The sequence below is a fragment of the Montipora foliosa genome, chromosome 1 (genome assembly GCF_036669935.1).
Source record: "Montipora foliosa isolate CH-2021 chromosome 1, ASM3666993v2, whole genome shotgun sequence".
NCBI lineage: Eukaryota > Metazoa > Cnidaria > Anthozoa > Scleractinia > Acroporidae > Montipora > Montipora foliosa.
Genome location: NC_090869.1, coordinates 27,310,648 through 27,323,032, shown reverse-complemented (window position 1 = coordinate 27,323,032; position 12,385 = coordinate 27,310,648). Strand labels below are relative to the sequence as shown.

Below are 12,385 nucleotides of genomic sequence, written 5' to 3'. Positions count from 1 at the left end.
AACCAAGATACAGGCTAGCCTGCTTGTTCTTTTTGCGTTATTAAGGCGAACTCTTATTATTCTTACAGGTAACGAACTTGTTGTCAGTACGGAATGCAGGCATCTGGTGCCAGCAGTAACTCTCCCTCGAGGACCGCCGCGCTCACGAGAGCGCAGTGGATCAGTACGGACGAAGAGAGTGGTCCCCAGGACAGGCAACAGCAATCACAACAGTCAGAATATGATGTTGTTCATCCACATATTTAATGGTTGACAAAATCGTCGGTCAAAAATCTCTTCAGTGTCTTCGGCTGAGGATTTTACTGGCTTGAAAAACGTTTTATGTGCAATAATTGTGAGTGCGTTTTTACTAGTTTTGCTGTTACTTATGAAAGTAGAATACAACGGAGGCCGATGTAACGAGATTGTGACTTCAAACGTATTGTGATTTAAAATCACAATCGTCTTAAACCGAAAACGTCAGCGCCCGCCCCCCCGCAGCCACAGTACTTATTTGAAGTAATGTATGGTGCTGTCTCCTCGAACCGAGAATAGCGCCGTCATGTACAAGAGGCACATGACCAACAACATGGCAAAAGCAAAAGGACTGGTTACGTGTTCATAATAGTTAAATCACCGCTGTCGTAACAGCAGACCTTTGGGATCATGTGGGGTATGAATAATAACGGTGGAATGTAAGGAAAGGACGTGTGCTGAGTCGTTGGGGTTTAAAACACAGTAATTAGGGAGATTGGGAAGCTAGCGTTGCGAGCGTTAACCCAGCATCATTGAGATCGACCTTTGAACTACCAAATTTCTGAAGTACGAGGATCCGAGCTGAGCAATGCGAACAGCAGCAACACGTGATCAGGGTCAAGACACGAGAAGGAAAGAATCACGTGATGGGCTGTCAAGTTACTATTGGACTGTATCCAGTCTGTTTTACGTGTTGCTTTGTGAGCGAAGCAGTCAAAGTGACTATCCAGATTTACTGATAAATTTATGAGAAGTTTCGGTTTTATTGTTTTTAACACTTGTAAGACTTATATAAACCTTTACAGGTAATAAGCTTAACCCGGTGTTTCAGTTAGTCTTCGTGATTATAAGGGAAAAAAAGAGAGGCAGAGAAACTTCCTAGCTTAAATACATGAAGATGACTTGCGTAACTGATGGTAGCAGTTTGTGAACTGGACTTTACTGTCAAAGCAATATAAAGGAAGATAAACTTTAAGTCAGTGGTGCTTTTGAAACATATATATGAAGGATTTGACATGTTAAATTTTACTCGTGCGATTAAATAGAAGAAACCAATTAAAGTTAATTAAAGGAACGAGGTTTTTTGGTTTGCCCTTCGGAAATCTTCTTGTACCTTGCTCTCACCTCCAAGGGGTAGGGTGAGGCCTTACCACAGGAAGGCCACTCGTACTCAAATTGGAGTTTGTAACGAGTGGAATAGCGGTTTGGTAAATAGGCCATTCCCGAGTTAATGTCTGCGTTCTCTTCAAAGCGGAAGGCAAAGCGCGAAAGTGTGTGTGATGGTAATTAGTCCTACTTTACATTATGAATAAAAACTTAATTTTCATAAGAAAAAAGTTCGCCTGCGGACTCGATTTCAAGAGGAGTCAGGGGGGACTCGGAAATGGAATGCGGCTCTTGTGCAAGGTCCAACGTTTCGTAATCGTAATGATGCCTACATTTTGAAAGCACACGGCCGGTAGAGGATTCGGTGGACGATTCTCTTCCCTTCCTCATCCCCCACCACCATTCATTTCATACTGTCATCCTCTCCCTGTTTGCAATTTTTTTACTCGTCCCAGTCCTTTGTTAGTCTCGTTATCCAAGATGTCGGCCGATAATTCTTACCAAAATACCCCTACTTTGCAAGCTACTCGATTGCTCCCTTTTTTTCTTTTCTTTTCTGGTCCTTTTCCATGCAATAACGTTGTTGTCACGAGAGCCACTAACGACTGGATGTTCCATGTTTGTTTAATATTCTCTTCCCCAACGTTTTGACTGTTTATGATTTCACAAATTTTGATTGGTGAAATGGAAAAGATACGAGCAATGATTACCGGGTTTTATGGCCCGTTGCTCTTTTCTCTTCGCGCCGACAAACTGCGCATGACCAAGTTCCCTGATGGTTAGCACTTCCTAATGGTTTCAGGACTCAGTATTAAAACTTCTTACAGTTTTAGTTAATTGCCTACAATATACCATCGTGTTTCTGGGGATGAAACTGTGGAAGTTGAAAACGGGAACAGTGTCCCTATGTGGCAAGAGGAGATCATTTTCTTTTCGTTGGGTTTTTTCCCTATTCGTTGAATAATTTTACTTCCTGAATATCATAGGGCGAATCGTTTCTCTTTCAGCGAATTTTTTTGCAGTCGAGAAATTTGCACGATCTTCGTCAAGGAATTATATGCCACTTGTTCCATTCAAGTATGGAGTCCATTTTATTTATCACTGGACACTTGAACTCGGGAGATTCAATAAGATTCAGAATCGATTTTCCTTTCTACAAGATATGCATGTTCCTGCTAAGAAAGTCTTCCTTTCATTGATATAAACGGAAAGTAGACTGGTATAAATGATCTTAACACTCATCTAGTCACGCAACATTAAGCTTTGTTGCGTGACAAAATCTCGCAGCTCTAGTGACTCTGATGGGATTGGAAAAGGAGACGGCTGGTAACCAGCACACCCAACAACCATGGTTGATAATGAGATCTCCTGACACAAATGCCTTTTTTCAGTCTGTTAATATCCTGCAATCTGTCATGCGCCGTCCTAGCTGTATCAATCGGGATCGAAACAATTCCATCATTCTTGAAGGCAGTGCGCTTTCTAACAATTTTTCACAGGAATAAAAAAAAACTAAGAAAACAACAGAAGAATCTCACATCGTGAGCGAGATAGCTACAATGAAACTTTGCCCAAATTTGCAAACAAAATCCCCGTAGGTTAGACAGATTGCCCGAGGCAAACAACTGCGACTGCATGTATTATTAATAACTGGTATAAAAACAGCTGAAATTTCCTTCTATTCTAGCATATCAAGACCGGAAAACAATCAGCTTAGTTTTATAGCGTACTGCAAAGAGAAGCATTTCAATCGAACTAATGCCTTCAAAATATTACACTCTATGGGCAAAGCCATGCACTGTGGGAAGAAAATCCTTGAACGTGAATTTCAGAGGAATATACTCGCAATGTCCCGAGCACACCTTTGGTTTTCGGTTCGACGCGCAGGTTAACTGCCGTAAAAGAAGTATTGTACAATCCATGTCTACCAACTTTAAGACGAATGGACATGGATGAGGTGCTTAGAAAGTTGACGCAGGATCATTCTCGCCATTCAACACCGTGCAGGAAAGGTAATTTGCAATGATACAATTGCTTGAAAATGAACTGCCCGAAGTGTGAGACGTTTCCGTGGCAACAAAGTTGTTACTGTTAGTGCCGAGTGATTACCTGACTTTGACAAAAAAAAAATTCACGGGATTTTAGTAACAAAATATATATGAACTGCAGTTGCGACGTCTGCTAAGAATTTGCGTTTTCTTGCCGAGGTTAAGGGTGACAATAACGTTTACAAAATTCGAGCTAGTAGGGTAAACTGAACTCAATTGCTTTTCTCCGCTGAGAGCAATGGCAGACGGTGCTAACATTTCTTGACAAAACCTGCACGTTAGCGTTTTTCGAGTGAAGTTGGCTGTAAACTTAGAAATTTAGAGAACATTCCGCAAATCATGTCATTTTGCGCAATAATGCCACCTTTTCCCCCTCATCTCGATGTCAGGACAAGAGCAAAGATATTGGTTTTTATCAGGGAACTCATCTGCCACTCCCTTTGAAATGTGCTATTGAATCTTCTGGTCATCGTTGAGAGAAGCTAAAGGTTAGATGTTGCCCTGTGTATTAAATATGCTCCTTTTCCCTGGACAAAAGTCGCTAGTGCCAGTCTCCTCAAATGCAAACCGCGTTTATCTGCTGAGCGAAAGAAAATTGCTCACTGAATTTTAAACATTGCGAGAACAATATTTGAGCCAACCGGACAAGCCTAAGGCCACTCCAACCAGAATGTCGCGTCATCTTCAACTTGCTCAAAGCAGCCGTCTCTACGACCGTCAAGGCGTGCGGTTCAGTCAACACGACGCCGTACGACCGCGACCACATGGGACAGATTACGGCTACTCACCTCCAAGGAGAATGCTGGCTGCAGTTAAGGAAGGCATGCTGCATCCGAAGCCACCCAGTTATCGAAGGATAGATCGCGACAGCTCGTTGTGCAAGTTACCGATCGAGCACTGCCGAAATTCCACTTCAAGATCTGCTGGTGAATATTGACCCCTATCATTTTCCATCTCAAAATTAATATAATTTAAGCTAGAGTCTATCATGGCATATAGTTGGTAAGCTTCAGTACATTCATTATGAAAAAATGAACGGTAAGTTTAAACAAGCTTACACTACACAGTGTTAATTGTTTTATATCCACACAGTGTGCGAATGGTAGGCCGTTTATGAAACGCGACCCGGTTAAGGCTTTCAAGTTGTGTTCATTGGCATTTGTGACAAACCCACTGGACTAATTCACTTCAAAGCCACAATGTCACAATGTAATCTACACTATGTTGATTTATTAAGATTTGAAATCATAGTAAATACTGAAAATTGCCTAAATATTAGGTACAGCTCTAACCTACTCATTTCCGCGTTGAAGGATTCAGAATAGGCGAAATAAGAGCTTAATGTTTTCAAAATCTTTAATTCCCTTAGCTCAGAATATCTGTCAGAAATGGAGAAGCCGACAACATAAGTAATCCATAGCAACGTCGCGCGCGTTATTCGCGCGCGAGATTCTCCCACTCAGACTGATGTTGCCAACAATCTATATAGCTTCAAATGGTTGAAGCTTGGAATCTTTCGATTCAGCAAGATCAATTTTATGCAAAATATTTGGACCCGTGAAACAATTCGGCTGCCTGGTTCGTGACAGAAATTCTAACCCATGTTGACACTTGCCGCTTCGCTATGTCTGCAAATGGGACAACAAATTTGTCATGATTTTGCGCATGACAGCAGCCTATTCGCACGATTTGTGACCATTTGTCTCTGGTTTTACTCTGTCTAACGCCAGACGATTTTACTCGTCCCACTAACCAGACGTGTTAGTAGTCAGTAACAGAAATTTAATTATTATTCACAACCTCTCAAGCGCCTGCTGTACGTGACATCTTGGGGTTTTTTTCAAATCCACTTACTTGAACCTGAGGTTAATTTGGATTAATGAAGAGTGAAATTATTGTTATTCATTTCTATTGAATGCAAAGACGGGTTAACAGATCAGTGACTTTGCATAACTGCGACAACAAACTGGAAGCTCGTCATTGATTGGTCAAAGAAGGCTGAAAGTTCATTTATGCGTCATAATTGAATGTCATAGTTACCCAAGTATAAGTGCAATCAATCAACACACGCCAGCCCTGGGTCAGACCTCCAAACAAAAAAGAAGAGGGTATTGGAATCCATAAAATTTTCCCATCTCCGTGACAAAGCCGAGCTTTTGTGCTGAATTTTGTTGGCTTCAACGGTTTAGGGATTCAATATGTCTACAACGACTCAAACAGTACTATATCCGTGTTTTGGACAACGAACCAGCATGTTAGCGTCCGTAAAAGAAGGATTGTATCATCCAATGTTACCGACATTCCGGAGAATGGACATGGATACGGCCATGCATAAATTACCTGAAGAGCATTCGCGTACCACAACTCCATTGTCACGAAGTAAATGGATTGAGCATTCTAAACGACTTTTAAATGTTTATTACTTTGCCGGTGACCAGCCTAAAAATTCTCATATGTATTTTTGTTTCAGAGGATTTCAAGAATAGCACTATCACGCTTTTTAGACCAGCCGACAGACCGTTGTCCGGCACGGTAAGTTGATACTGAAGTCACGACTTGGCTTATACCGGGTTAGGCAATGAAACTGTTTGGGGCGGCATTTTTACTAACCGGAAAAGTTATTTTTCTCAGAGAATAACCGAGACAGGAAGACAACTTCAAGCAACTTCCTACCAGCCAATTGAGTCTGGGTAAGTTATTTGACACCTACTAACCACACCAATTTTGTATGGTTAAAGAGGGAATAATTTTTCGCGCACTTTTGATGAAGAAAAAATAAACATTGTTTCGCGACAGACAAGTCTTCTGTTAGACTATGCAGAACACAACGGAATGTAAACAATCAATTTTCCCGATTCTCCAAACCTATCAAGTAATATTTGTCAGACACCATCTTATTCCAGCACATTGGATATTTCACAGCTGGCTGCAAGGCCAATTAATCATATTTCCTCTTTAATTTACCACTTCTCGTTTTGGCAGTAAGCGTTTCTTCAGTGTTTCTTAGTTTTAGGTTATTGGCCTAGTTTGTGAGCTCTTTCGGTAGCTTTCATTGATACGGTATTTCTAGTAATCCTCGAGGTGTGCTAGACAAAAGCACAAGCTTAGAGATGAATTCGTTGACAGTACGTGAAATTTGAAAGTCAAATTCACTCTTCGGCCGAACAAAGACGTTAATCCCGTTCAGCTGGCTGCAAGGCCAATGGCTGCGAGTAACAAACAGAAAAAGTAATGCCACATGATCATGAAACGGTTGGAGGGTTGCAGTCGTTTTTTTTCGCAGGGAGTATTTCATTAAATCAATACCAGGGGAAAGTTAAATTATATTATGTATCTTAATTATGCGTTTTGCGATTTTTTTTTAACTTCGCTAATAATCCTGTGATGAAGGGTTGATTGGCTTGACAATTTTACTTCTTTGAAAGATCGACTGTACAACTGTGATAGGAAAGAGAAAAACGTGCAAGTGAATTTTTGAGTCAAGGGCAATGAAAAACACTTCAAATAAACACTCAAGCAATCGTCTATTCAAAGTTGTTCAGATGAAAAAAAAAAAAAAGGAAAGGAAATGATCCCGCAGAGCTGTGAATAAGGCAGCGTCCGGGGCAGCGTTTACACGAACGCGGTTTCGATGCGGTTACGCCTTCCGTTTACACGACATCGATCGAGACTGTTGCCGAAACCGTGTCGATTTAAAACCACTGCCAAAAGTGGAGCGTTTTCAAAACGATGCGGTTTCATCTGTCGTGTAAACAGCGAAACCGCATCGATTTGAATACGGTTACTATTTTGGCGCGAAATTGCATTGTTCAATTTAGCTCGTTGTGCAGCGCTCGTTTCTACCATCACGACTTGGATTTTCTCATTTTTTGGCGAAAACGGTTCCGTGTAAACACATCCAAACCGCATCGATTTTGACGCGGTTTCGAAGTCATGAAACCGTGTCGATGTGAAACCGCATCCGTGTAAAAACGCTGCCAAGGTGGATCAAGGTACTGAGTTTGCGTCTTAATTTGATATTTACAGCGGAATGTCGGAATTTCTTCAGCGATCCATGACGGCAAAATCTCGTGAAAGACAACTTTCTTCTCTTGCACCAAACGGTAGGTGAAGTACAAGAATTTCACTTGAGGCCAAATCATTTTGCGTCAACGAATAGGCCCCTGACCTTGTCACGTGACGTTGTCCATCATTAATTTTGAGGCCACTGATTTTAGAGCGGTTTGATAGTTTGAAAAATGTAAAAGTATTGTCTGTTGCCATCCAGCAGCTGTTTTCCATATACATCTCAGTTAATTTTATAAGCATTAAAATCACGTAAAATCTCTCATCTAAATGTTAGTTGATCACGCTCTTTCCATTTCTGGCATATATTTTACACCACAACCATTTTTTAAAAATTATTGAGAAAGTCACGTGACACAGTCCTGGAAAAAAAGGGCCTATCAACGTCACAATAGGAGCTCGACCCACAACTCTTTCACATCTTGGCTGAGTCGAAGCGCATAGAAAATTTCTTCTGAAAATAACTATTTGGCTTTTCCAGATAATAGCCTATGTGTAGCCGTAGCCTTCCCCAGAAAGAAAAAAGGGAAGAGGGAACACGTTCCCCACTCCTGTTTTTCTTTCGGGGGGAGGGTACGGCTACACGTTGGCTACTAGATAACAGAGCAAATGGAGGAATAAACCAAATCAAAACAATTGTTCCAAAATTATTCAATCGTTCCTTGATCCCTTTATTTTCATGGCGGAAATTTTTTCCTCGGGGTTGAGGTGCACTTTAGCAAAGCTATAAATAAAAAAAAAACGAAACAAAACTAAAACAGAAAAAAAAGACCCAAGAACAACACAGGCCACTGTTTCATCCACAGAGCCGTTGGAGCCCTACACATTCATGCCTGAGCCATACCTGAAGTATTCTGCTGACCAGATGAAGTTCAATGGATATGCTACACGATACTTATCACCAAGGGAAACAGGGTCGTGGAGGGTACGTTGACAGCAACTTCTGTCATCTAAATTTGTTTGATCTTGGGGATGCGTAAAGAGATGGTACTGGTCACCCACGGAGACTGGTTCATGACTAGTTAGTCAAGTCAGGCAACCAGATAGTTTTGTGGGTTGTTGTTAGTTTTTTTGGTGGGGGAGGGTTTGGGGCAAAATGAGAAGCATGGGCGTAGCCAGGATTTTTCAAAGGGGGGTCACACTGTGTCAAACATAGGGTACTCGCGTTTTCGCAACCTGAATATTGTAGGTTGTTTGAGTAAAAAACGGCTTACAAAGGGGGGGTCACGGGCACCCCAGGACCCCCCCTGGCTACACCCTTGAGAAGACTCTGGAAGACATACAGTGTGTACTACATCTCCTATTGTAATAGCAATAATTATTAGAAATGTGTCCACCTTTGCCCATTGGCTGTCAAAAGGGTTTTTTTGTTCCAGTAGTTGTAGCACTTAAATGATGGAAAGAATGTTTGCAAACAGATATCTTTCTTTGTGATCTTATTGAGATCTTCGGTTAGTTTAAAGCTGGGTGAATAAAGAAAATATGAAAACTAACTATAACCAGGTCACAGGCTTGACTGCTGCTAGAAACACTCAGCCTTTTTTCCCCTGCCAAGAAGTTCCATTATCTAACAGGAAAGTCATAATTTCAGATATCTTTCTCCACCGGCTTTTGTGGTTAAGTTCTCTGCTGGGTCAGGATGAATGAATCAGTATATATGAGTCAAGGCCACCTTCTTTTCCATGATTTAAAAAGGTGGAAAAATGGCATTTTCCTTACAAACTTTTTCCTCTTTGTGAACACTGTCAATTGTGATGGGACTTTTTTATGAGCATTGTATAAGTTCTGCAAATTTTTTTTGGTATATTAAACAGGTATGGGTTAACAACAGTTTAACCCATACAGCATTTCACAGTGATTTGACAGAATAACAAAAATAAAGAAATTTAACAAAATTAGTAAATAGTTCAGCATGTACCATTGAGTTACAGTTTCGTGCAGGAAGTTGCTAAGCACGCAAAAAGAGTCACACAATGCATTAGCTGAGTGGACTCTAGCTTCTTAAATGCTTAGCAAACCTCCCAAGTGTAACTATAACTCGGTAGTACATGCTGAACTGTTTACTATTTTGTTTTATAACATAACCAGAACATCTTGTGAAAGTCTTTTAAATACATGTAAATAAACGAAAACCCACTGCTTTTAAAATGCAACTTTGTTTTTTCTCCCATAGTATTCCCTTAGGCAGGAACCTTTCATAGATTTGAGGGGCCAGAGACCAATTCCTGCCACAATCTAGTAAGTTGCAGTCTTCCATGAACCCAATTAACCCAGATGTAAATGCTGTGACTCAAGGTTCAGTATGGCTGGATTTATTTCAAGTTAACCCCAACCCACTGGGTCTTGCCAGGCAGTTGGGATTTATCAGCATGTTATGTTTGGGACAAATTTAATTTCCCTGTTATTATTATTATCATCATCATCATCATCATTAGTGCAATAGGCCACTTTCGATATATTAAAATTCAGCTTGAAAGAGAGGTTTAGAGGACAAAGACAAAGGCAAGTGGATGATATGCTAATATCTTTCACATTCATTGCAACTTGTTTCTATTGTTTTTGTCCCCTCTGCCTCGCTATCAAGATCAATAGTGATATTTGGAAAATGGCCTATTATGGTAGTGTCAGCTTGCATCATGGATTGTCAAAATCTTCTTTCGAGCTCTTGCCTTGGTCGTTATGACAATCCAGAGAGATCAATGCATTCAAAACCGATAACTATTGAGTTATATGCCATGACAATAGTAATTTATTATCCTGTGTACAGCGCTATACATCCTGTGAACTGCCGGAACAAGTGAGGATTAAACAATCTGGGTTATTAACTCAACATTATGCATCTTAACATTTTCTTCAAAAACCAAGACAATGAAATGTTTGGCAACTAGTTAGAACAGGCTTCTTATTGTATCCAGAATGTTAATCTAAAGGAAGGATAAACATTGCATTCAGGTCTACGTTTTTTTGACGGAAAGCTTGTAAAAACGCAGAAGTTTGATGACAGGTTAGAGGAAAAAATAGAAATAATTTGAATAATGAAAATTTTCAGGCCTAACCACCTTTTTTTTCATTTTACAGTAGCCGTTATCGTGATGCACATCCAAGAGCAAGGTAGGTAGACCTTTTTCTGTTTAAGGGGTTGTCCACCAGTATCTTTCTTTTTAATGAGTAATCACTCAGAAAAAAAGATGGTCATTTTTTCACAACACAAACCAATCATATATTATTAAAAATGTTATTTAATTGATTGATTCTCATCAATATTATTATTGATAACAATGATAATCAATAAATCACAAAAACTTGTGCAATCGATTGTCTATTGATTATCAATACCAAAAAATTAATTGACATTGAATGCCATCGACTGTCATCAATCAAGTGTTTAGGCCCTAATATGCTTCATATGAAATGGGACTTTGACTAAGACCAGAACAAATTACATGTACATGGACTTGAAATCAAGTCTTGCTCTCATTTTTGGTTTTGGCATCATGCAAGCCATCCTATACTGACTGAACTCTATGTCTGTACTGAATGAACTGCATTGAATGAACTTACATTAGTAATTGAGGACTTTTTTGTTTCCAGTGTTGCAGCAATGCATTGGCGATAAAGGAACTATCAAGTTGACAATAAAGGGGCCGGTGACTTGACATTTTAAAGTTTCTGTTTAATATATAACCACTTATATATAATGTTAAACAGAAAAGCTTTCATGTACAATGAAAATCACTAGCAACTTATTATCTGTGTGAAATTTGAAACCACAAAATTTTAAGAACGTTCAGCATTTAGGGCACTGAAGATTTTATCAAGAACAGAAAGTTATTCATACTGTAAACAATGCAAATGTGTATGCAAGTTCAATCTATATTATTAATGCAAATAAACATTGTAAAAACGACTTTGTCGTACAGATGTTTATCCCTTGTTAACTGCTTAAAAAATTATTGCTTTTATAGTCATTGTAGTTGTCTCCCAGTGCAGTTGGTAATCTGTTTAAAAATTCACAAGGAAAAACAGTGCATTGTACTTACATTGTAATCACATTTAACTGGATACTGTTGGTTTCTACATCCAATCCAGGATTAAAAAATGGTGATAACAACCAAAGCAAGTAGATAAAGGAGATATTTTAATGACTTTTCTCACAACAGCAATAAAAGACTTTGTAGCACAAAAAGGTTTGGAAGTTAATTTTGTTCAAGGGTGTTATTTTTGCAGCATAGGCACAAAAACTTTATTTGTAGGATTTATTAATTTTATCAACTTTGCCAAAAAGGACTTCTCGTAAGCAAATGCAGGATGATGTAAGTGCTGCATTCTATTCAGTTGAGCCATTCAAGCATTGTCATATTTAGCAGAAATTGATTCAAGTGCTTGGAGTTCAACATTCACGAGTGATAACTATATAGACTGACACACAGCTGTTACACATCACTTGCACATTCTAAAGTTCTTCTTTGGCTGTATCTGCTTTGAACTGCTTCAGGATATTGCGACGCATGCTAAATTCATCTTTTTTAGCATCACTGATGGAACCCTCTGTAAATTATTAAAGCAAACACAAAACATCAACAATTTTATTGCAATTGATTTTTCATTGCCAATCATGCCTTACCCATCATACGTTCCAGACGATCAACCTCAGTAGTAACAAATGAATCACCCTTGGACTGAATCCTCTCCATAACTTTTGTGTAGTACAATGCCATCCTGTTTATTGAGGAAAGGACAAAGTGATCATTAGAAAGTAAATTACTTGCTTTCTTTTGTGACAAGCTATGGTAGATTAGACATGTAACATTTGCAATCACACCTAATTTAGTCAGGGTAATTAAAATTTGAAAATACAATGCCATAAACATAATGAACAAACAAAACAATAACATTATCAGCACTGCATGTAACTTAAGTAACCACAACCA

At 39.4% G+C, this 12,385-nt stretch overlaps 2 protein-coding genes across 3 annotated transcripts in view; one reads left to right on the top strand and one right to left on the bottom strand.

Annotated features, from left to right (window-relative positions):
- The first annotated feature begins 3,946 nt into the window (after positions 1 to 3,946).
- Positions 3,947 to 11,361, top strand: LOC137995648 (sperm microtubule inner protein 8-like). 2 transcript variants are annotated; one of them, XM_068841174.1, is made up of 8 exons: positions 3,947 to 4,315; positions 5,860 to 5,921; positions 6,021 to 6,079; positions 7,416 to 7,492; positions 8,261 to 8,379; positions 9,628 to 9,692; positions 10,533 to 10,565; positions 11,046 to 11,361. In XM_068841174.1, exons 1-8 carry the CDS (start codon positions 4,060 to 4,062, stop codon positions 11,068 to 11,070), a joined length of 696 nt encoding a protein of 231 aa, XP_068697275.1. In that variant the 5' UTR covers positions 3,947 to 4,059; the 3' UTR covers positions 11,071 to 11,361. The 2 variants fall into 2 exon arrangements, with proteins under 2 accessions (XP_068697275.1, XP_068697276.1); XM_068841175.1 differs by lacking the exon at positions 3,947 to 4,315 and adding an exon at positions 5,450 to 5,768.
- A 214-nt stretch (positions 11,362 to 11,575) lies between these two features.
- Positions 11,576 to 12,385, bottom strand: part of LOC137995637 (uncharacterized) — a 19,731-nt gene continuing 18,921 nt past the window's right edge. The window contains exons 12-13 of the mRNA XM_068841166.1: positions 12,079 to 12,173; positions 11,576 to 12,002 (exon numbers count right to left, since the gene is read on the bottom strand). Of these exons, the coding sequence (XP_068697267.1) occupies positions 11,908 to 12,002; positions 12,079 to 12,173 (190 nt within the window). The 3' untranslated portion in view covers positions 11,576 to 11,907. The remainder of the gene's footprint in view (positions 12,003 to 12,078; positions 12,174 to 12,385) is intronic.

Excerpts from the sequence above, each read along its gene's own strand:
- LOC137995648 (XM_068841174.1), top strand. The coding sequence starts at position 4,060 with ATGTCGCGTCATCTTCAACTTGCTCAAAGCAGCCGTCTCTACGACCGT. Across the intron at positions 9,693-10,532 it reads CCAATTCCTGCCACAATCTA|TAGCCGTTATCGTGATGCAC; the intron begins GTAAGTTGCAGT and ends TTCATTTTACAG. Across the intron at positions 10,566-11,045 it reads GATGCACATCCAAGAGCAAG|TGTTGCAGCAATGCATTGGC; the intron begins GTAGGTAGACCT and ends TTTTGTTTCCAG.